The 23507-nt window shown below is 40.5% G+C and overlaps 2 protein-coding genes across 4 annotated transcripts in view; one reads left to right on the forward strand and one right to left on the reverse strand.

Annotated features, from left to right (window-relative positions):
• cdk17 (cyclin dependent kinase 17) overlaps positions 1–10404 on the forward strand; it is a 54084-nt gene extending 43680 nt beyond the window's left edge. For all 3 annotated transcript variants that reach the window (XM_080886610.1, XM_080886611.1, XM_080886609.1), the window contains exons 5-17: positions 699–824; positions 2205–2261; positions 2353–2467; positions 2762–2856; positions 2975–3037; positions 3315–3438; positions 3529–3649; positions 4929–5026; positions 5136–5241; positions 5477–5519; positions 6401–6491; positions 6611–6688; positions 7404–10404. In XM_080886610.1, coding sequence (XP_080742736.1) covers positions 699–824; positions 2205–2261; positions 2353–2467; positions 2762–2856; positions 2975–3037; positions 3315–3438; positions 3529–3649; positions 4929–5026; positions 5136–5241; positions 5477–5519; positions 6401–6491; positions 6611–6688; positions 7404–7444 — 1158 coding nt within the window. In that variant the 3' untranslated portion in view covers positions 7445–10404. The remainder of the gene's footprint in view (positions 1–698; positions 825–2204; positions 2262–2352; positions 2468–2761; positions 2857–2974; positions 3038–3314; positions 3439–3528; positions 3650–4928; positions 5027–5135; positions 5242–5476; positions 5520–6400; positions 6492–6610; positions 6689–7403) is intronic.
• A 165-nt stretch (positions 10405–10569) lies between these two features.
• Positions 10570–20582, reverse strand: elk3 (ETS transcription factor ELK3). The gene is made up of 5 exons (XM_080886905.1): positions 20216–20582; positions 16242–16489; positions 15420–16148; positions 14120–14242; positions 10570–12558 (listed from the first exon to the last, which is right to left on the reverse strand). Exons 2-5 carry the CDS (start codon positions 16446–16448, stop codon positions 12463–12465), a joined length of 1155 nt encoding a protein of 384 aa, XP_080743031.1. The 5' UTR covers positions 16449–16489; positions 20216–20582; the 3' UTR covers positions 10570–12462.
• Positions 20583–23507: the final 2925 nt, after the last annotated feature.

Consider the following 23507-nt stretch of genomic DNA (forward strand, 5'->3'; position numbering starts at 1 on the left):
TATGTTGACTATGATCAGACTTTTGTGGGAACTCATAATACTAACTTATTCTCCGAGCAGTCTCAGAAAACAAAAAGCTGTTGTCATGAGAGGGAATAATTTATTTGCGGTGAGGCCAAACTTTAAAGGTAAGTACAGAGATGGGAGGTTTATGCACGCTGTATTTTTAATCCACTAAATGTTTTTTTCCCCCATTACATCCATCATCATTATGTAAGCTCGTCAGTGTCAGATGTGGTGTTCTTGACTTTGATCCTGGAATAGATATGATCTGACATCCAGAACACTTTAGATGTGAGTTGTGCAGTATGAGTGCAGATTGGCTGTACGAGCTTAACGCAGGTACAGTTTTATAATCATGTTGTAATCATGGTGTTGTTTTTTTACCAGCAGTCACACTTCAACAGGCCGCCTCTTATTTTCACCTTCCATAAGATGGTGATCGACCTGTTTTTTGTCGTCTCTGGGAGTAGGAGGAGAAGAGGACGAGTTATTTTAGAAGCAGCAGGGATGTGGGTGGATTCTGCAGGGCACATTGTCTTGTGCTGCTCACTGCTGAAACATGCCCTACACAACATACAGACGACACTTAACAAGTGTCAGCAGCACATGTGTGATCTTGTTACACAGGCTAACTTTACGGTTTCTTTAGGAACGTTAGATAAAGACTTCTTTATATATGTGTGTGTGTGTTTTAGGACCTCAACAAGCGCCTGTCTCTGCCTGCTGACATCCGAATCCCTGACGGCTACCTGGAGAAGTTGCAGCTTAGCAGCCCACCCTTCGACCAACCGCTCAGCCGACGTTCGCGCCGAGCCTCGCTGGTCAGTGTGTGTCTGTTTGTCTCTGTTCTTTTACTGCTTTGTGGCACAAGCAGTCCTGTTACCAGACACCCTCTGTGCCGGGTTTCCATGGTGATTTTCCTGGTACAAGCCCAAGATGGATTAATCTGTAGTCACATGCGCTCACCTCACACTTGTAGCCTATAAAATTAGATCGTAATGCTCTGCTGCGGTGTGGTTATCATCACTGACAGGGAGATTCGTGGTCATCGTGAGTTTGCCTTTGAACGTTTTTTGAAAGATTAAATGTAAATAAAAAGGTTTAAAGACGGTAAACACTCATAATTAATCGCCTTTCATTCTTCTTGATATCGATTCTTCTTGTTTTTTGGGGGGGTTTTTTTTGGTCAATCCCTGAAGACATGCTGTCAGAAACCAGATATGATAGAAAATGTTTGATTCATGCTGCTCTGTGGGCACACATACATGAAATATTCATATGTATCATTATTCATTCTTAGTTTCTTAGGGGATTATCTTGTTGTTGTGCTTTGGAACTACACTTGTTGGTGAGACTGGGTGCATGATTTTGCTACTGAGTTTGTGAGAGATCTGTGGGCTGCTTTGATTTATTTCTTCTGAAGGTCCTGTAATATTAAATATCAGTCCAATTTTTGAGAAAAAGATTTGACTCTATTTTTTTTCTGTTGCACCAGCCAAGTGTAAGGGTCTTTACTAAATATATAAATATTACTGAATATTTATATGTAATACGGACAGATTTCTTTTTTTAGCGAGTGATCAATGTGAGCTCTTTACTTCAGGCTTGAGGCTCCAGGTGTTTTTTTTCCTCTCTTCTGGGCTCTTTTGTTTAGAAGTTATATACCTAATATGGTCATGTTCAAACATGTTGTTGTCTTAAAGTGATAGGAGCTAAAACAGCCCATTTCAGACTGGATGAACTGCATCAGTATAAGATAAATACAGAGTATTTTTAACTGCGCTTCATGCACTGGTACTCTGTAAGGGTCTAGAATAAAACTGGAATAGGACGTGATCCTAATGGGCCCTTAATTGCTTGACAGTTTGAAAACCTTTGATCTAAATCATATCCTGCACACGTGAACTTTGGGTCTTTCCCTCTGAAAGAAAAAGTATGATGTGGGTTTTGTTGCAACATTATTAAAAAAAAACCTGCTACAAATAACTAAAGTTTGAGTGTACATGATGGGTTATGTAAAGATTTGAGACGCCTTCGGTTTTCTGAAGGGTGCGGGGACACAGTAAGATGGTGCAGCAGGAAAACACCTGCAAAGCCTGCTCAAATGTGAATGGTCAACAGAACGCAGACTGCATTTGTTTGCAAGTGTCTGTTTGCAGAAATGAGTGCAATTAATATGCTTAAATTCTTCTCTTCCTTAGTCAGAGATTGGTTTTGGAAAGTTGGAGACGTACATTAAACTGGACAAGCTGGGAGAGGTGAGGAAGGCTCAAGTTTCCACATGCACTTCACAGTGTAACTTTGCTATACAGTTAAATTAATTAAATTAATGCTATGTGTTGCTTTCAGGGAACTTACGCCACAGTGTTTAAAGGACGCAGTAAACTGACTGACAACCTGGTGGCGCTGAAGGAGATCCGGCTGGAGCATGAGGAAGGAGCCCCGTGCACAGCCATCAGAGAAGGTTAGCAGGTTTTATGTCCTTTGATACAGCAAAGTTCTGGTGTTTCATCTGGAGTCTTGTGTAGCAGTTTAGCTCAGCCATAGTTGACTACAACAAGACGTGACACCCTGAGAGAGACAGCTCGAATGTGTCAATGTTACATTTTAAACCTTCTTATCTCTAAAATAAATTCTGATTTAAAATCCTTTGTTTTATGAACTGTCCTTCTAATTGGTGTTTCATTTTCCTGAGTCAGGTTTTGTTATATAAATGTTAAATGTTTCTGTCTTTGTAAACATCTTTGTGCATCTGTAGTGTCATTATTGAAGGACCTGAAACACGCCAACATTGTGACGCTACATGACATCGTTCACACTGACAAGAGCCTCACACTCGTCTTTGAGTACCTGGTAAGACTCAGAGTGGATTTGTTGAATGACAGAGAAACAGAAAAAGAAAAATGGTCTATCCGTTTATAGACTTTTTGTACATGTACGTCCTGTCTAATGGTGCCACCTCTTCTTGAAGGACAAAGACCTGAAGCAGTACATGGACGACTGTGGAAACATAATGAGTATGCATAATGTGAAGGTGAGGATGATGTTTTTTTCCCCATGCTATGTAAAGTAAACTCTTTTTTTTCAACCCTTCCAGCTTTGTTATATTTTCTGTGTGTCTAACAGATTAAACTGTTTTGTCAATTTTTCTATATAAATTCTCCCAAGAGTCTAAAAGCATCTTTTGGTCTTTTCTTCTGTTTGTATTTCCATCACATCAGGCAAATTAGATCAGAAAAGCATAAACATAAGTAATGAAAACATGAGCTGACTTATTAATAACATCAAGCCATTTAAAAATACCTTTCCAGATCTTCCTGTTCCAGATATTGCGAGGGCTGTCATACTGTCACAAAAGGAAAGTTCTCCACAGGGACCTGAAGCCACAGAACCTCCTCATCAATGAGAGAGGAGAACTTAAACTGGCTGATTTTGGTAAGAGGAAGACCAGCAGGAGAGGATCTTCACAGACATAATGCTGATTTGTTGTGTAAAAACCCTTATGAGTCTGTGGTGGCTTTGCAGGTTTGGCCAGGGCCAAGTCTGTTCCAACTAAAACCTATTCCAACGAGGTGGTGACTCTTTGGTACCGACCTCCTGATGTTCTGCTGGGATCCTCTGAGTACTCAACCCAGATCGATATGTGGTATGTAGCTTATAATAACTACAAATAATCCTTTTTATGGTTTTAAACTGCTATCATCACTAATTAAATGCTGAATCAAATGGCTGCTGGTAATGCAACACGTGTCCCTTGTAGTTACAAACCCACAGGGAATTATGACCTAACTAAACAGCACTCTCTACTGTACTGCACTTCTTATTTCATTCTTTTTACTGCAGCTGCTAATGATAACAGCTTTTCATTTGCTTTGGCTTGTGTATGAATAAATAAATAATGTATGTCTGAAGCCAGAAATAAGTTTTTATCAACTTCTGATTTGAAAAACTAAATTTTAAAGGAGAAGCACGGTTATAAGTAGGAAGAAGGTGAATACTGTAGGCTCCGACGTTACAGTAACTGCTAGTTATTCTTTCAATTTCATGGTGCAAAAAAAAAACTTTAAGAAGGTAAATGACAGTCAACAAAACACCAGTCAGGTGTCAGGTATGAATTGAGGATGATAATGTGGTTCACAGTTGGTGCCTTAAACTAGTTATTTAGTTAGTTGTAGATCTCTTGTTGTTGTAGTTGTGTGGTTGTATTTTCAGTTAGCTGTGGACTTATAAAGTGAGGGAATGAAATGAAGCCAATGTCCCATTTACACAGGCCTAGACACCAGTTGGTCATGAATTACTCTGGTTGCTAGGGAAAAACGTGTATTCTGCAACTGGTTGGCTTGTAGTTGCTAGGTGAAATTGGTCCCAAAGAGGCATGTTACTGCAACACATACCTCCCTGCAAAGGCTTTGATCATTAGCAGATCGCAGTGGTCACCCATACTTTGTATGGGAAACGATGACTCGTCTGCAGACACTTGTCAACTACTTGCTAAGCAGCAGTAAATCTGTGAAAAGTGCGAGAGAAATCGGAAATGAACACCTGGGCATCTTTAGAATAAAAGATTTTAAAGGAAACGGTACAGGTTTTGCTTGCGGTTTTTGTTGCACTCTTACAGTTTCACTACTTCTTTGCAACCCTCAGATCTTGGCTAACAAACCAGTAGTATGCCTACAGTTAGCCAAAGTCATGAAGTGATCTCTGTTTTCCATGATCACCACATACTGCTCTTTGGTCTGTTTAAATGAATGCGTGAAGAGGTAATGCTTAACTTTAATAACATTTTTGTGTCATATAAAACTGTTCGCCTCATCATGAGACCTCTTCAGCATTTTTAATTCAAATTATTCTCAGCTTGAAAACTGTTAACCCCACCTCCCACTCACTCATTTATTGTGTGAAATTGCATGTTTGTGTGTCTCCAGGGGTGTTGGATGTATATTCTATGAGATGGCTGCAGGTCGGCCTCTGTTCCCCGGCTCCACCGTTGAAGACGAGCTCCACCTCATCTTCAGGCTACTGGGTGAGCATTTTCTGCAAGATCTGATCTCTTTAACAACTCAGACGTTTCACCACATGTTATTACCTGCTTAATTGAACATGGCAACCTATATGTGACTATGTGACTTCAGGAACACCTACAGAGGAGAACTGGCCAGGAATCTCTTCTATCGAAGAGTTTAAATCCTACAGCTTCCCCAAATACAAACCCCAGCCAATCATCAATCATGCCCCCAGGTACCGCTCGCACGTGGGATCTGTTTTTCCTTATCTGCCCCTTTGCATTTATATAATTGATATATATTCTTGAGCGTGTGTGTGTGTGTGTGTGCATGCTTGTGTCTGTGTGTGTATGCCTGCTGCAGGCAGGAAATCCTGTAAAACATTTACAGAGGTCTGTCCACTTCCTTCCTCCCATGAGCGCCTAGATTCCCATCAGCCCAAACTGTTCTCTTCTTTTTGTCTTCTTTAGGTTAGACAGTGAAGGCATCGAGCTGCTGCTGTCTTTCCTCAGAGTGAGTCTTTACTGTCACAGTAATCACAATACTGTATAAGTAGTTGTATATATATTGCACTGATATTCCTAGTTTTCTTTGTCTTATGCAAGCCTTTGGTTAAATAGTAACAGCTGGTCAAAACTGAGTTCTGTTAAATGCTCCTATTAAACCATTTACACCCAGCTTTTTAAAAACTGATTTAGTTACTCAAAAAATAGTGAGATGTACATGAATATCATCAGTGGTTTGGTGTAACTTAAGCCCCAGTCACACAGAGCGACACCCCACCCCAACACCCGGCAACCACAAGTTGCCAGGTAAAAAAAAGAAAGAAAAGAAGTGTATTGCTCAATGGGTTAGTGAATGGTTACTAGTGGTTGCAGAGAGTCCCAGGGTATTGTTGCAAATAGGTGTACGGGGCTGCATTAAATGCCTCTTTATGTTTGCTATGGGTGCTGGCAGGTTTCCCATAGGTTGCATGGAAGAACCAGCTTGCCTGTATATGTTTGACTTTTAGTCTGGTAGTAGTTTTCAGAGTCTAAGTCTACTAGCAAACAAAGGACTTTAAACTAATGAAAAATAATCTAACTAGTTTAAGGCACCAACCGTGAACCACAGTATCACCAGTTCATATCTGACTTCCAGTTTGTTGCCTGTCATTTCTCTTCTCATCTGCTGGATATGAAAAAAGGCTGATATGTTTACGTTTGTGTGTTTCTGTAATGGCAAAGCTTCAGCTTTGCATCACTAGTCACTAGATTTATTTTAGTAATGAATTCCTTTATGATGACAGCAGGAGGCACAGTAACGAACTTCTTGTGAATTCCCTGATTGCTGCACTGATGCGTTTTTTGATAAAGTCACAGTATCCTTATCGTTTCCTGTTTCTGTCTCCGCAGTACGAATCCAAGAAGAGAATTTCAGCTGATGAGGCAATGAAGCATTCCTATTTCAGGCAGCTTGGGATGAGAGTCCACACACTGCCTGAGAGTGAGCACACACACCTTTGATAATAAAGCTGCTGTCTGTCTTTCAGAGGCTTTGGTTCTCGATTCTTTTATCTTTTCTGTTACTCGTTGGAGTAACTGAACCTCTCCCCTGTGTTTCAGGTGTATCGATATTCACATTGAAAGAAGTGCAGCTGCAGAGAGACCCAGGCTACAGGAACTCCTCGTATCCAGAGTCAGGTAGGTGGAGAATCCAAATGTTTAACCAACTCGGCTTTTTTAGATCATTTAACGAAGAAATGAAATCATGGTCTCAATTACATTTTCAAGTGCTTTTTAATTAACATGATGCTGATTTTATTTATTTATTTTAATTATGGTCCATGAATTCTAAAGAACCCACCCTCTGTTCAGCATGCAGTTGTACCAACCGCCACTCTAAAGAGTCAACCACCTTTGTCCTTACATTTTGTCCTGTCCAAAAATAGCTAAATAATATATCGAAGATCAAATGCACCAAGAGCTAAGCTGATCAGCTCCACTCTCTCTCAAACATGTTCGAATCTGGTTTCAAAAGACGAAGAAGGCATCAGCATTGATCTCAACCTCGAGACTTCAGAAAAGTAGTTCATAAACTGTTCGGTGACCTCACTGTGGAGTCAACCATCCTTAAAATTTAAATGTGAACTTTAAAATGCTTTATTGCTATCATTTATTTATGATGAAAATGCATCTGTTAACTAAGACGGTTCTAGCATCCTAGAATTGCCTAAATGCATGCGTGCGCGCGCGCACACACACACACACACACACACACACACACACACACACACACACACACACACACACACACACACAGAAAGTGCAGTTCTGAATGAGGAACACCTGCGGTCTATGGCTTAAACCAAAGGCATTATGGGTGATGTATTTTACATGTTGTTTTTTTCTCTTTTAGGTAACAGCAAGATCAACAGGAGGCAAAGCATGCTGTTCTAGTGTTTCATGAAGAAGACGCCCCACTTCATCTACACCTCCCAGCAGCCTCTTGCATGAGCCCACCGCCCCTCGGAGTGACACCCACACCACCCATTTAACTACACACACGCGCACGCAAACACTCAATCTGAGCGAGTGACTCTGAGTTGAATCTATTTGGTGACTGTTTATTTATTGGGGGCGGGGGGGATGGGTGAGGTTGAACTTTTTTTTGCTGCTAAACTACTACTGTCTGTATTTAACACAGTGTGTGTCTGCGCGAAGGCGCGTGTGTGTGTGTGTGTGTTTGCACAATGTGAACTCGGGATGCCATGCACAGTTGAGCAGTCAGTAAGGTTACTATTGTTCTCCTGACAACGATCCTCCGGCTTCTCATGAGTCAACTGATGTTGATGTCGATGCTGTGGCCCAAGTTGTTGTTCTTGTTGTCGTCGTCCTTGGAGATCGAAAGCTTCTTTTGTAAAATATGTATATCTCTATATACATATATATTTGGAGATTATGTTTTGTTTTTCTTCGAGCTTCCGTGACTGAACTCTACAACGTTTCCAGAAACACTAGATGGTGTTGGTTGTCATTTCTCCAAAAACATTTAGGATGGACTTGCAGAAGACCCGCTGCCCTCTGGGGTTAAACTGAAAATCAGAGAGTGTGACTATGACTGACAGCTGGGCGGTGAAAGAAGCACACGCAGAGCTACATGGTCTACATGAGAACATCCACCCCTTGCTTCTTTTTGACCACTGTTGCTCACCAACGGGACCAAAACTGAGGTGTGACGGGAGGCAAGCAGATGAAAGAAGAGGAATACTGGAGCTGAAAAGGAAGTCATGTGACTCCCACAGGAAGCCAGCAAGCCTTCCTTAAAACCTCTCACAGAGCTGCCAGGATTTCAATGCTTTGTTTCCTTTGTTTTCTTTTGTGTGTGTTTTTTTTTTTTGTTTTTTTAAGATAAATGCAAACTACACTTTCTTGCTTTGTGTACATTCGGAGATGTCACTGCAGTAATTCTTTGTGTTTAACTTGCACTTCATGTGTGTGCGTGTATTTTGTTTTTGGTCTGTTTCAGTTTGTTATTTTGTTTTATTTTTTTCTTTTGGAATCAGGGACAGGAGCCTCGCTTGGCCAAGTTTACCCAACAGTATTAGGATGTGTTCTCTGTGTCTGTGACCTCTCCTTGTGAAACAGCAGTGTCAGTGTGGCATGTTCTCAGAGCTGGGGGGTGGGATAGTGGGGGTGGGGAGGGCTGTTCAAAGGCAATGAGGGTTGCCTTTGAACAACCACTGCTCTTTCAGTATTTGTACAAAAAAAAAAGACATTTCAAATTGAAATTTTTACATTTGCCCGCTATGTTGTTTGCAACCAACAGTGATGCTACAGATGATAAAGCCTGTTGAGAAGTCTTGCTTTTGATTATATGTTTACTGAAACAAAGGGAAGACCTCCTCAAATCACCCTCTTATAAATGTTCACTGGTGTGCTTTGCATCCCTGGCTTATTTTAGTTGTATATGCACTTTTCTTTTTGCCATGGACCAGTGTAGGTGTAATCACTCGTGGTCCAGACTTTGGCTGATCTTCATTGGAAATGGTTACATGAGAAGATTGATGTCACGCTAAATGTGAAGCTTTAGCTTTGGTTGGGTTAGCAAAAAGACTGAAAAGAGTTTGAAATGACGAGCTTAACTCTGTAACGTTTGTCCACACCTACAAAGCTGACAAATCAACGCATTCTGCTTTATTTCACCGTTTAAGTGAAAAACATGATCACCTGTAAAAACCAAAATGTTTTTTTTTACAGGTGCTGGGAATTTTAGCTCAGTGTGCAAGCCCAAGAGTTGTGTCAGCCTTGTCATCTTACTTGGGGCACATAAGCATGTTTCTCGAAATGTCAAACCATTTCCTTAAAGGATTAATAGAAAACATTACATTTTTGTGGCAGCAAAAAAGTCACACGCGGAAGAATTACGTAAAATGTCAGCGAACACCTGCACTCACAGTAGCAAAACAGACCTGACTGCAGTGGTTAATCTTGTGCAGCTAAATACCAGGGTGCTTTGAACATCACATGTAAGATGATCTGTTTTCCTGTTACTGCAGTTCTTTTGGTCGACATCTTAATGAAAGTTTTGTATTTACACTCTCTTTTTTTTTTCTTTTTTAAATGTCTACAGTAGAGATTTCTCTTTCAGATACTGATTGGGTAGAAAAATGCTATAGAAGTGCTCGAGGCACAACTAATTCTTGATAAATTAATATATGAAAGCATTAATGGAGTAAACTAAACTAACACAGTTTGCAGCTAACAGTTTAATAATCCTGTAGATAACTCTTAGGAGGCTTTCCTTATAAGGCGGACATTATCGTGTTCAAGAGCTCAACACAAACTGTGACAACACAAATACTGTAAAGAAAATATACTGTAACCAGTTTATATTTAGAATAATGTATAAATTATTGTGTTCCCAGGAAAATGTCATTATATTAATGGTAGATTTCCTGTATTACATCGACCCAAAACATGTCTCTTTAAAATAAAGTAGCTTTCTTATACTGCATGCTTGGATGCTTCACTAGAATAGTTTTTGTTTTTCAGAAGTTATTGATTTCCATTTTACTTCGATCAGACCAAAAGATGCAGGATTATTTCTCCGTGAACTGCAAACTGTTCCTGTTAATAGGACATTTGTGTGCACGAACAGCAGTAACATGCACAAAAGGAGATTTCGATAACAGCTAAAATATTTATCATTGTAAAACTGTACTTTTTCAAAATGTGTGACTGATGTATTTTTCCGTGAACACGTCTGAACGTGTGTGTGTATGTGAGCCTGATGCATGGAAGGCCTGCTGTGTTGTGAACTCGACCTCTCTGAAACACTGAGCTGCCGGTGAACAGTTGGTGTGTGACTCTTTTTACTGGAACTATTTATTTCTCATAACCATGGAAAGTAAATTTAAACAGTTTCCTAAAAGCTCTGCGTAGCAGTCATTCTTTGTTTTTCATCCATCCCAGGACCACCTTGTTGCTACAGCGCTAATCACCGCACCACCACGCTACCCGATAGTTAATTTTGACTTTTAAAAAAAGTACTATAATAATTCTATTTCAAAAAAATGTAACATTTATTTAAAGAATGCAGAAAACAAGCAAATCACTGAGAATACACTTCTATTCATTTCTCTAAAACAAAAAACAAACCATTAAAACAAAAAACAAATTCTTTGTGCAATTTTGACTTTGAATGTCAAACTTAAGCTAAACACATTTACATAAATCTTACATATTGAGAAAGGCACAGCTGGTAGAAGGTTAAAAAATTACAGTGCATTTGAGAAAATACAAGATATTATACAGGAAATAATGACTTCCACAGCGTTGTAGCACTCTGGCTAGCAGGAGTTCTGCTAGGAGTCAGTGAAGGTCCCTTGTCATGTGGTCACATGTCCGGCTCAAAGACTTTTTTTATTGTGTTTAATAAAAAAAAAAATCCTGAGACCTGCAACATCCAAAAAATGTGAACATTTGGTATATTAAAAGGAAGGTTTAGCAGGAAAGGAAAGGGGGGGGAAAAGCTGTATCATCCTCATTCATGACTTGCTCGCTGTTGTAGCAAGTTTTCTTTACTGGCCTATGTAGCCTGTAGTGTCAAATTCTTGAGTTATGGTCCCCTTTTGATCAAATTTTGATGAATTCAAAGACTGATCCTTTCATATATGTGCAGTAAACATTAAGCTAGAACAGTTCATTGACTGTTTCAAAGGTTACAAAATCCATTACTAAAGCTTACTAGTGATTAAATCACTAAGTTTTTAATCCACACACACAAAAAGTGTTTTGAAGCTTTAAGTTGTGATTTTAGGGTTTAGGCTGTGACTCTTCTCTTGGTATTAATGAGATTTTGCCTGAAGGTGCTTTATGTTGTAAGGTAGAGACCCTACAAGAATACAAATCTGTCCACAATTCACAAGGATCGCTACTCCTCCTGGAGTATTGGTCAGAGCTGACTCGAACCTGCACACAATATTCACCCAAACTGTGCTCAAGGTCAAGACTATGTTTGAGATTTCATGGATGCCTTTTCCAATTTTCAGAAGAACCACTCTTCCTAGAACACTGGTCAGATTTTAATCTATTGGGATTCATTAACAATTAACATGATAGGACTGTAAACGTCCTTGACTTTTTAGTGAATTTCAGTTCTTGTTTACACAGTTCAGCCAAGTAAGTACTTACTTTGCATACTTTACACATTAAAATAACCTGTGAATTGTGATGAATCATAAGCCAGATGAGCTTCTATGTCAGTGATTTTCTGGGTTACAGGTCAGTTTATTTACAGATAAATCTTTCATGAATGAGCTTTCAGGTACTTGGATTTTATTACCTTGTGAATAAGCAGATCTAAACATTTAACTGTCTGGCTCTAGCTTCATTTTCTGCACACATACGCGTGGGAGTGCCAACAATCCTGGCATGTAACACTAACCCTCAATAGGAAAGTATATTTCTGTGCTTTCTTTAAGCTGCTGGTATGAATCTATTAAGACTAGCCTCTGACACTGTGGTGTACACTAATTAGGAATGTGGATACTGAGTTTAGTTAATGCAAGGGGGGAAAGCAGTATTATATTTCAACTGGTCTGCATCACTGAAGCTTAGACAAAGTGGAATGAGACTGATTTAAAAAAAAATGACATGAGAAATGTGATGAGGTCTGGCCTTCACTCAGATTCTTTGCTTGAAAACAGTTCAAAGATTTCTGTCCTGAAGGAATGAAAACACCAAACACATGTTAAAGCAAGTAAACATGAAAAAGGGGCCAATGCAGATGCTCTTCTCAGAGAGCAAAGTTTCAGATAAGCTCCTGTTTCTTCTATAATCAATACAAAGCAACAGGTGTTGGATTTAAAGTGTAACAGAGCGAGTCCAAATCCTCGGCGGTTCTTCTGTGTTTAATGGGCGCCGGTTCAGTGTTAATGTGGTCCGGCCCATTTCCCTGTTATCTTAGGCTGGCATCAAGACTTGTGGGAGCTGGAGGACAGCAGCAGAGGAGAGGAGGTGTCCATGGCAGGCAAAGGCACAGGGATGGGTCCGTTCAGCAGTGTGGGGAACTGCAGAAGGAGAAGAAAAAACTGGATTTTTGTATTTGTTGTGTTGTTTGTGTGAATGACAAAATAGTCTCCTGACTTCAGTGTTTTCCATGGATATAAATTAAAATAAAAACACATACTCTATTAACAGTCACTAAAAGTGAAGAAGAAAGAAACTCGATAGTTTTAGAGTCATTTGTTACTTTTTCTTCAGTCATTTCTTTTTGTTCTTCTGCATGCTTTTACGAGCAAATCACAAAAAAATCAAATCACCTTTAAAGCATGTCGTTTTTATTTGTGGCTTTACGCTGACTCATACATTAGTCTGTTATATACTAACAATACTATGTAAGTATATAACAGACTAATGTATAAGTCAGTGTAAAAATTGTTTCATGCCAATGTCTAAACAGTCTGCTGGAGGAAGTGCTTCAGGTTTCGAGACATTGTGAGGACGACACTGGGACCAAATCCTGTTCTGAGGACTAAAACTGTGTATTTGATGCTTGGTTTAAAAGTTTATTTGTTGTAGTGTGTGTGTGAGAGCTGACTTGGATGGGAGAGACTCTCTTTTCCCCCTAGACAACAGGAAGTTGCCCTCTTTTCTTGTCCACACCAAAACGGAAACATCTGCAGCTTATTTTGAAACCCTTGGCATAAAGTGAATCACACACACACCTCACACACATTAATGTGAGAAAACAACTGCAACTGCTTGTCTCAATGCCATATGAAATGACTATAAAGAGCAGTTTGTGTAAACTGAGATAGTTTATGGGCACATCACTACACTTAAAGATGAAAACATTTATCTTTTCATGTCCTCATCAAGTAGAAACTGCCAAAATTTTTCTATGTTGGTTTTAGGTGAAGACATAGACTGTATATAAAAGATGAGTTCATCATGGTTAGAAGTCCCATCTTGAAGCCTCCAGCTGAGCATTTTAACAGGTCTCAACATGATGAGTGAGGCAACCTGAGGAATTGTGCAGTGTCATTTAATTTCACACTTTGTGGCCATACAGTCATAACCTGCTTTGTGTCTGTTTGACCACAATTTACAAAATGAACATCATTCTGTAACAATCATTATCTTGATATCTTCTGCAGGGATTGTTTTTCTAGCCAATGCAGTCCCCCTGGGAAGTACATCCGTCGTAGTCTATGTAGAAAGAGTGTAGTTTTTGCTGAATAACCATCAGTGACAAAACCAATGTAATCAATGTAAGTGTAAGAATGCAGCAGACATGCTCTCCCTCCTTGGATCTGCTGGCAACCACTTCCTCTTGGAGGTGGGTTCTTTATCCCCACTGTTGCCAAATGTTGCTCATAGAGGATCCTTTGGGGTTCTCTGTCTAATATTTTGATCTTTGCTTTCCAATACCTTGAGTTGTTTTGTAACCTGGTGCTAAACAAAACTGAATCCAGTTAAAATCAAATCAACTTTTAACAATGTAGCTCGAGCCTGTGGTCCGTTCCTGAAGTTAAGATATTTTTAGATTTAACAGAGGCTTGGCAAATATCTGCAGCTGCTGAAGACAGCCCGTGCACATGCATGGAAATAAAAATAAATGACTGTTACCTGGAAGAGGGGCGCGTGGCTCTGCAGTTGGGCAGGGCTCAGGGGTCCCACTGGACTGAGGCTGGACCAGAATTGGATATTGGAGAGCAGAGGGCTGGGAGTGAGCAGCAGACCAGACGGAGTCTACATAGACAAAACCCCAAATGAAATGTCAGGGAATAAATACACTAAGAAATAGATGATGGTGTTTATTCTGGCAGCACATCAGCGGCGAGGCTGTCGTGTCACTCAGTCTCACCCAGAGCTCAAAGCCAAGTGTGCCCTCTAGTGATCTCAAACCGACTTGGCAGACTGTCTCCATGCAGACCAGGAAGCCCCACTCATGCAAAATTCATGACATCTACTTTCTGTCTCGGCTTTCTGAGATATATAAAAGCAGTTTGGTTTTCTTTTCTTCAACAGTCTGTAAAAGGTAAATGAATGCTTTTGTGTTCCCACTGTCAGTACAGTTACACTTTCAGCAATGCTAGACTGCAGACGGCTGTATACTTATGGTTTTTAGCTGATGACCTTTACTTGATTGCCTGCCATTGATCTGTCTGGTAATTCCAGGACCTCAAATGTCTTTTGTTTTACCACTCAAAGCTGTCTTATGAACCTTGTTATAAACCATTTATTGATGTCCGGTCCACTGAACTAGATTAAGATTGTTTGTGGCGCACGATTTAATGGATTTTTGCTTCTTTACCAACCACAACCTACGAAATTTGAAAGAAAAGAAAAAAAAAAGCAAACACCATAAACTTGTTTCTCACAGTTCTATTCTGGTTGTGATCCAGGAAGTGAAAAAGGGGGGGAACAAGGTCTTTAAAAAGTTCCAGACTTTTTATTAAAATTCCCATGTGTTCCCGTGGGTGAAAGTGGGTTATACATACTAATATTAAATAAGTGTGCACATGAACGCAGCTCAACTTTTGAAATAATGAGTGAACAGGTCAGCCTATACTTTTATTTTCCATCAGTGATGCACAGCAGTGTATGATTAGTCAGTCTGGATAAGAGCGTTCGCCGAATGTCTGAATGTAGTCAGACTGTCCTGGTTTGGTCAGTGTGTTGTTGCCAGTGAATCGGAAGCTGCATGAACATATGGCTTCACTTATGAACCTCCTCCCTCCCTCCCTCCCTTCCTCCTTTTCTTTCCGCTCACCTCTTTCCATCTCCTCCCTGTCTGACTTTCCTCATCCAAAAATCTCTTCTTTCGCTCGTCTGACCCTCATCTCCTCATTCCTCACCTATTACCTACTGCATTTCTGGAAGCATGAATGTGTGTATAACAAGTGTGTAATGTGTCACGTTGTACCTGTGCTGTGAAGAAGGCTGAGGTCAGAGACCCAGATGGCAGAGCTGGGCTGTTGAGGGCAAGTGAGACAAGGTCACTTCCTGTCAAGAGATGTGAAGGGGCGGAGATTTCCAAGCCTTTCGGTTTTCTTCCTTTTAGAGGCGTACTATTGGCCAGTCCCCTCCTTTCTGGTGTTGTCCTGCTCTGTAACCTCTCCCTGTCTCTCTGACCAGATGACAGGTTTAGAGGTTGTGCGCTGGGCTCCAATTCATCTGCATCTGTGCTCTGGACTCCCACTCTCACTAGCATATGGGTGGGGCTTTGTGGAGGGGAGGAGGATGAGGAGGAGGAAGAGCAGGCCAGCTGAGGAGACGGCCTGGAGGAATGGGAGTTCTCGGTTGAGGATGGGGGTGGGGTGGAGGGGAGCGAGGAGTGGCCACGGTGGGTCATGAATCGGATGACAGAGGAGCCGTCGTCCGGACGATCGGATCTGGGCTCTGTCTTGATTGGCCGGTGCTGCTCTAAGGAGTGATGCAGGGAGCTGATCTTGAAGGAGGAATACAGGCCGGAGTGGAGGTACTGGTTCCTCTCACCCCCATCCTCATCTTCAGCCTCGGGTTCTGATGCGGTGCCCCCGCTTTCCTCACTGCTGCGACCCGACTCCACCAATGCAGGGTCCATCTTCAGAATCTCAGGGAACGACACAAACTTGTAGACAAACTTCTGACCGATCACCTTCTTGATGATGTTCTGCAGGAGAATCACGATGAGATGTGCAGTTCATTACAACTGAGGAGACAAACCACTTCAATGTTGTGTAGCTTAGATATATAAGTTGCGTACCTTGTCATAGTAGTAGCGCAGTGCTCTGCTCAGCTTGTCATAGTTCATGTTGGTCTTGTTCTTGCGCAGGCCCCACAGCTTGGCCACTTCCTCTGACTTGAGCAGCTTGAACTCGCCATCATTGGATGTCCAGCAGATAAGATGTTTGTGGCTTTGGTCGAGCAGCAGCTGCAGCAAGAACTGCCAGAGTGTGATGGAGCTCTCCATGATGATGGGGAGGGAACGGGGACACCAAAGACACAGGTGATCTGCAGTAAAAAAATCAGCTCATGAGAAACAGTCAATCTGGAATGGCCTATATTCCTTTGCAGGGGTTGCTTCTGTATCTCTTTGTACATCTGTAGAGTGACAATAAATTCTTTACTGTACAAAGAGTGCAGTAAGGAAGAGCGCATCTCTTCTATAGTTGAATCTGTACCAGAACATTCACATGTCAACTGTTGGACGAGTAAAATCATGTCACATATGAATCTCTGGAAGTTATGATGCTGATAGGAAGTGTTCTCCTTGCTGGTGCATTACAAGTCTACAACTTACAGCGGCTTCTGTCATAATAGCTAACAACTCTATGTTCTTTTACTCCATGAATTCACAGTTAAACTTAAGATCTGATATGACTTGGGCCCAAGTCTTGTCATCGTCATCTCCCCCTTTGTCTCTCTTGCCTCATTCTGGACCTGTTTTTTCTTTTATGTTTTTTTATTGGATGAGTTGGTTCTTTATTGTAGTTTTTAATAATACCGATTACATGTTTATGTTTGTCTAAAGACAATAAACATTTGATAACAAAAAAAGCCCATCTAGCTCTTAGTCCCTTTAGAATGAAATATCTAGTTCTTTAGCTTCAACATGCTACGATGAGTTAAACCAAAACAATGAGCTCAAACTATGATGGCCCTGAGAGGTTAAAAGCACTGCAACTCAAGAAATAAACTCACAAACAAAAAACAATTAAAAAAAAATTACTGCAGGATTTTTCTATTTGCTGGTGTTTCCTAAAGTTGCACTGCATTTGACTTCCAGGGCTGCCATATAAAAGACATTAAAAGGTCTTCTTATAAACTGCACAGTTGGCTGATAGAATTTGTGACACTCTGTGCATTACAAATATTAATTTTATATTAATAATGTGAACTTGGTGTCATAAAAATATTGATTAATGCAGATTTAAAGCTCACTTTTATTAGAAATACAATACACCATTCCCAGTGAACTTAAATAAATGAGAACCTTGAACTTGGAAAAACAATCTAATTGAAGAATGGGATGCTGTGTAAAATGTAAATAAAAATATTTGCAAGTCAGCTGATCCCTTTTACTGATAAATGTTGCTGTGCTTCAAAGATATATCTGGACATTGTTGATGGCATCACATTCAAAGTTCGCATTTGCATTTCACGCAGCGGGTTAACTTTTGTGGAAAACCGTACTTAAAGTACATCACAATACATGCAAGTCATCCAGTGTCCTTAAAAGGTCATAGATTTTAATCTTTCCAAGACTCAATTGTGAAAGAGGACATCATAAAAAGAAAGGAAAAGGGTAGTTGGTGGGTGGAGAAGAGAAAGACTGTTGGCATCAAAACTAAAGAGTATGCTGATCCTTCTTCTGGTTCAAACATGTTTAACACATGTTCAAATAACTCAACCTTTGAATAACAGAGTAATAAAAGAGCTTTTAGAACAGACATGCAACGGTCATCTGTGAATATGGATGTTTATCAAGGCATACGGGTAACTTTCAAGGGGAACACGTCATATTCCTCCCCCATGCGTTGGTCCTCCTCAAAAAGCAAAATAACACACTTGGGGAAACTGTCAGTGTATGTTGAATTATTACCTGGTGCTTTGCATTACAAAAATAAAACATTTCCATTCTATATTGATGCACAAAAGCTGGCGCTCACCCATGCATTTCCATTTGAAATGAAAATCAGCCCATTATTTGGTTATTTATGCTTTAATGACACACCCAGAAGATTTATACACAGGGTATGAAAAATGATTTGCTGCATTAAAGGTCATTTTCTTGCCAAAATCTTCCATTATTGTGAATCTTAAACGATCAGAAAGCCAACAGTTGTTAGCTCTGTTCGTATTTACTTGGACTACTTTTGCTTACAGTTGATTAGTGTGAGATATGTAAACCATGTGTCTGTGGGTACTGGTTTGTGTTCTTTGCTACTTCCTCCCGCTTCTTGTGTGTGTGTGGAAGTGTGTATGTTACAGTACATGTTGGGGTGGATCACTAGTGTTACAATTTCTGAAAAGAGCTCTTTGATCATTTTTCAGTTTTGTTTTAAGATGCAAAACAATTTCCAAAAACAAACAAAAATAAAATCTCTCTGGGATTTCCTCAAACTCCGACACTGCTCTTTGTGCTTCTTGTTATTTCGCATGTGTGCATGAGCTCTAGTATCACGTGTGTGACACAGAGAGAACAAGAGAGAGAGGTTCATACATTTGGTTGGTTGGTTTTTGGATGTTCCCATGGTGATAAAACAGGATGTGGTCAGTGATCTTCTGCCAAGGCAAGCCTGGGTTTTTAACTGACATGTTTACCTGTGGGTGTCTGCCTGTCGCTCCCTGCCTCCTTTGTCAAATAAATTAAATTACAGTTCCTGAGCTGCACACTGCGAAACGAAAAATAACAAACAACCGCTAATATTCGGAGTAATCAACTACTGATTCGATCTAAAAATACAGCGTACACCTTTCCCTTTGTGTCTTTCTGAAAGGAAACCAACCAGCAAAAGGGGGGTAGGGGTGAAAGTGCATTTCGTGCAAACAATGACCCATCATCGTGAACACACACACACAAGCAAGTGTGTTCTCACTTCCTATTTCCTGAATGTGTGTGTGTGAAGTGATGGAAGAACTGTACTGATGTCCGTCTGTCTAAACGAGGACTTCCTGTCATTCAGTTTCAGGGGCGTCATTCCCGGTGAGAGACCTTTCCTATCCAGGACTTCCTGTCACAGAGACCCACTGGGAACGAACACACACACACACACACACACACACACACACACACACACACACACACACGGTCTATACTTCTATATAGATCTGTTATATGGGGTATACATGTATGCCCCGGTGTCAAACTTTCTGATCTATACTCTGCAAGTCTGTTGAGGAGATGAACAAAGCCACAAAAACTGCTGATTTATTTGGAATTTCAGAATAAAAGCAGTCTGGAGCACTGGTCCGCTGTTTCAGTGCTTAAAATCTGCTTGTCCATAAACTCCCTCTTCTTGTGCAAGCTCACAAGTCATGGAAGATCTGTACATAAAAAATTCTCCTACTGCAAATGTTTATCCATGGGATTTTCTGCCAGTGTCTTCTGGGGGCTCTTCAGTCCAGCAGAAACAAACCAAAAGCCACATATGAGTCTATCCATTTTCTTTAGGCTGTGTATTTCTTATTTTTGGAAGTATGTCTGTGTGTGAGTGTATGTCTGTGGAAAGAGAGCAGGGGTTTCTGCTGGAACTCAAACGGTTCTTTGTTTTTGCACCAGTGACTCATTTTCAAGATGTTGTCTGCTGCCAGCTTCTATCCGGAAGCGCATGGCAATTAGTCTGCGAGGTCCAGACAAACCAGAAATTCTACTACTAGATTTTTAAAGGAGCCACGGCTGATTTTTTTTCCACAGCAGCCACCATTCTAACCTCTTTTAATCCCTTTCTTTACCCCCAAATGTAGCTCCCATCAGCGGGGTCAGTTTTGATTCCAAAGCAGAGTGCTAAAACCGCAGCTTTAACACATTTTTACGCACAGCTTTACCTCGTTACGCACAACTTTACGCACGACTTTAGTCGGATTTCAAGTTGACAGTGACTGCCTGACCGTTAGAGGACTTCAGCAGATACACCAACAGCTAACGCGAGCTCGTTTCTGTCTTTCTATTACGCCCAAATGTGCTCAGACACATAACTTCAGAAAGTTGCCCATAGCAGGAAATATGGCACCTACCTAGCTGTGGCTGCTCCTCTGTCCGTGTGCGATGTGTGGGTTTGTGTCTTTAAAGCGGTGTGTGCGAGGTGTGTTGGGGCTCCATGCTGCTGCTGTTGCTGCCCCGCTGTCTGAAAGCGGATCCGCAGCTTTTCTCTCTCCTGCTCAGAGCAGGAAGTCGGGACGCGTAGACGGAGAACGGGCGCACTTCCTCTGGCGCAGTATTCCAGTCTGTGTAAACACATACACACAGGCGCGTGCACACGTTCACACAAAATTTCTACTTCCCATAAACACACCTCCTCTTTTAGAATACTCTCTCTCTCTGTGTCAGACACACACACACAGAAATATTGTAATCTTGACTACCCTCAGCGCTGAGCCAAGTGACAACTGACGTCACCTTCTTCCTGCTCACCGGGAGGGGTTCCTGTTTTTACACACACACACACACACACACACACACACACACACACACACACACACACAGTACGTTAAGTAAATCTGGGCCTTTGGGTAACTTTATTGTCCAAACTTTAGTTTCCTTATGGAAAAATCATCACCTTCTGGAGGTGGGTACAATGCATACACTTACAAAGCAAAAACTTTATTAAGTTTAATGAATAAATATATATGTAATATTTAAACGATTTAATATAAAACCTTTAATGCTCTCGACTTAAATACTTAGTATGGGGGCTGAGGACTTTGTTAGTTGACGCATCAGCTGAAACCCTTGAAAGGTGCCTTTCAATCTGGAGAGGTCAACCGCAGACTGTTGGAAGAGAAAGGGAAAGATCGTTTATGTCTGCAAAGATGAACCACGCCTCAGCATAAGCGCAGCCCACTCTCTGCTCTCCCTGAAATTTCCATTTCCAAACCCACACCAGAGAGCAACATCAAACGACCTCACACCTTCTAGTCACATACTGGTCAACAGACAGAATTTAGCATAAAATATTAATCAGATTTTGCTTTTTAATCACTGAGAAACCTGTTGTGTCTAAGTCAGACAGTGCTGTATGGTTCAATTCTACATTAAACATTTTTTAGTGAGTGTATGTGTGTCACGGTGGCCTCCAATGCCATGCCAACAGCTGTTACATCATTTATATCATGCAGCCTTCATGACATAATTCTGCAATCATTTATTATTGCAACTGCATGCCGATAGGGGTCGCATGTGAGACAGTTTAGAGTCATCAAGCAGTCAGAAGCTAATTTAACCCAACAGGAAAAACACAATGTAATGGGCAGTCACTGGCAGGTAATGCTTACCCAACAGCTGGTGGAGCTGGATTGTCTGTGCACCATGTCAAGTTACTTTCCATAACGCAACACAGATCAATTTGAAATTGTTATGTAAATGTCCCTGGGTGGAGGTTTGAATGTTGGGTTTCCTATGAAATTCCTCTTGTGATAAAGTTACGTTCAGATGCTGTCTGACTGTGTGAGGCAAACGCATGAGAAAACATTTTGTTGTCTTGTCTGCTTTGACCTGTGCTTCATTTGTGTGCGAAATAATAGCAAACTATTGTGCAGGTCTTTTCTCACCTAATAAAAGATTAGTCTGTGTGAGTGCAACTTTACATGTGTCATCTTGTTGCACTTCCTCTCATTTGACTGTGTGGTTTTGCATGTCGTCCTTATGTCATTTGACTGTTTAGCTTGTGACATGCAGTGCAATCGAGCAACATTCTACACTACGTGCAGCACACACTGCTGCGCTTTTTTGAATACCTGTCTTTTAAAGTAGTTGATAACATTAGAAAAAACTAAGACTACCAAGAGAATTCGGAGGACTGAATTTAACAAGGCAAGTTATTTTTGGTGGCCTAAAAAGTAGTGATGGGATTTCCAGCTCTTTTTAGAGAACCAGCTCTTTCGGCTCGGCTCACTAAAAAGAGCCGGCTCTTTCGGCTCCGAACCGGCTCTTCAGGTTGTTATGTTGCTTTAATTAATTAATTATTAACAACAATAGAAAATTAAGCACAAAAGGAATTACTAATGTAAAAAAAGTGGTTTTATTTATACATGTTTATATATAAACATGTATAAACACGCATGCACAAAGTCCAAAGCAAGTACAAACTCCAAAACACATTTCTAGCGTTAACTGAACTTCCTTAACAGAGCTACCTAGATCACTTAAATTACATAATTGAAAGCATATGTGTATTGTTTGTGTATTTATACACAAGCACTCATATATATTAAAATAATTTAAAAGAAAAGTTAATTTACCTGTTACTACCACACACCAAATCCGGTTGTTGGTACTTGCTGGCTTGTATAGCCACTAGGTAACAAAAGCTCAACACTGCCCCTAGCATCCTGGAGCACTTCTGTCATCTTTTGTACGTGCTTTGGAATTTTTACGTGTTTTGGAGTTTTTATGTGTTTTGGAGTTTGTACGTGTTTTGTCTACATACGTTTGCCACCGTAAATATACTTTTATTTATTCACTCCACATAAAATGTAATAAATAAATCATATAATACTAAAACCAACTATTCACATTTCAACTTTTAACTATTTAAATTTTCAGTGAAACAACACAAAACACTGCAAACCACAACACAATTAAATATAAATTAAAATATGAAAACAAAAAGAAGATGCATATTCTCTGTCATATGGACCTGCATGAATAAACTTTCTGAATCCTTTAACATCCACAACTGAAAATAGTTGTGGATGATTACTATACCTTTCTAATGTGACGTCATTGTCCCTGGCTCTCTTTCTCTCTCTCTTTCCCTCCCGCTCTGTTCCTGTGCTACTGCGAGTGTAACTCTACCGACCCTCCCCCCTCATCCCAGCGTAAAGCACAAGGCTCGCGTGCGGAGTGAAGCGGAAAAAAGTGCGAGGGAGAGGGTGAGAGAAAGGGAAAAAAAGATCCGCTCTAAGAGCCATTTCGTTGGCGACCGACACATCACTACTACAAAAGGCTCTTGGCGAGATGGTGGGTATGGCTACATCAAAAATGAAAGCGCAGCTATGCACATTTGAAACCATTTTAAGACACTCACTTGCCAAACACTGCCCACTGGTGGTGAAAGTTTTATTTACTTCTTGCCTAGGGTAATTACAAAATACACCTTTAAATGTTAAGTCAGTAAGAAAATCATAACAATACAGCCATATAGCATGCATCAGGATATGCAAAACTGCACAGACAAATTAAGAGAAAGGATGAAAGAGGCCAAGTTGCACTGACGGACAATTAATCTGTCTGGTAACCAATCAACACACACAATCTGATCAATAACAAGTTAAAACAAATGCTTTATGTGCACATGTGAACATATTT

Source organism: Rhamphochromis sp. 'chilingali' (genome assembly GCF_963969265.1).
Source record: "Rhamphochromis sp. 'chilingali' genome assembly, chromosome: 7".
Lineage (NCBI taxonomy): Eukaryota > Metazoa > Chordata > Actinopteri > Cichliformes > Cichlidae > Rhamphochromis > Rhamphochromis sp. 'chilingali'.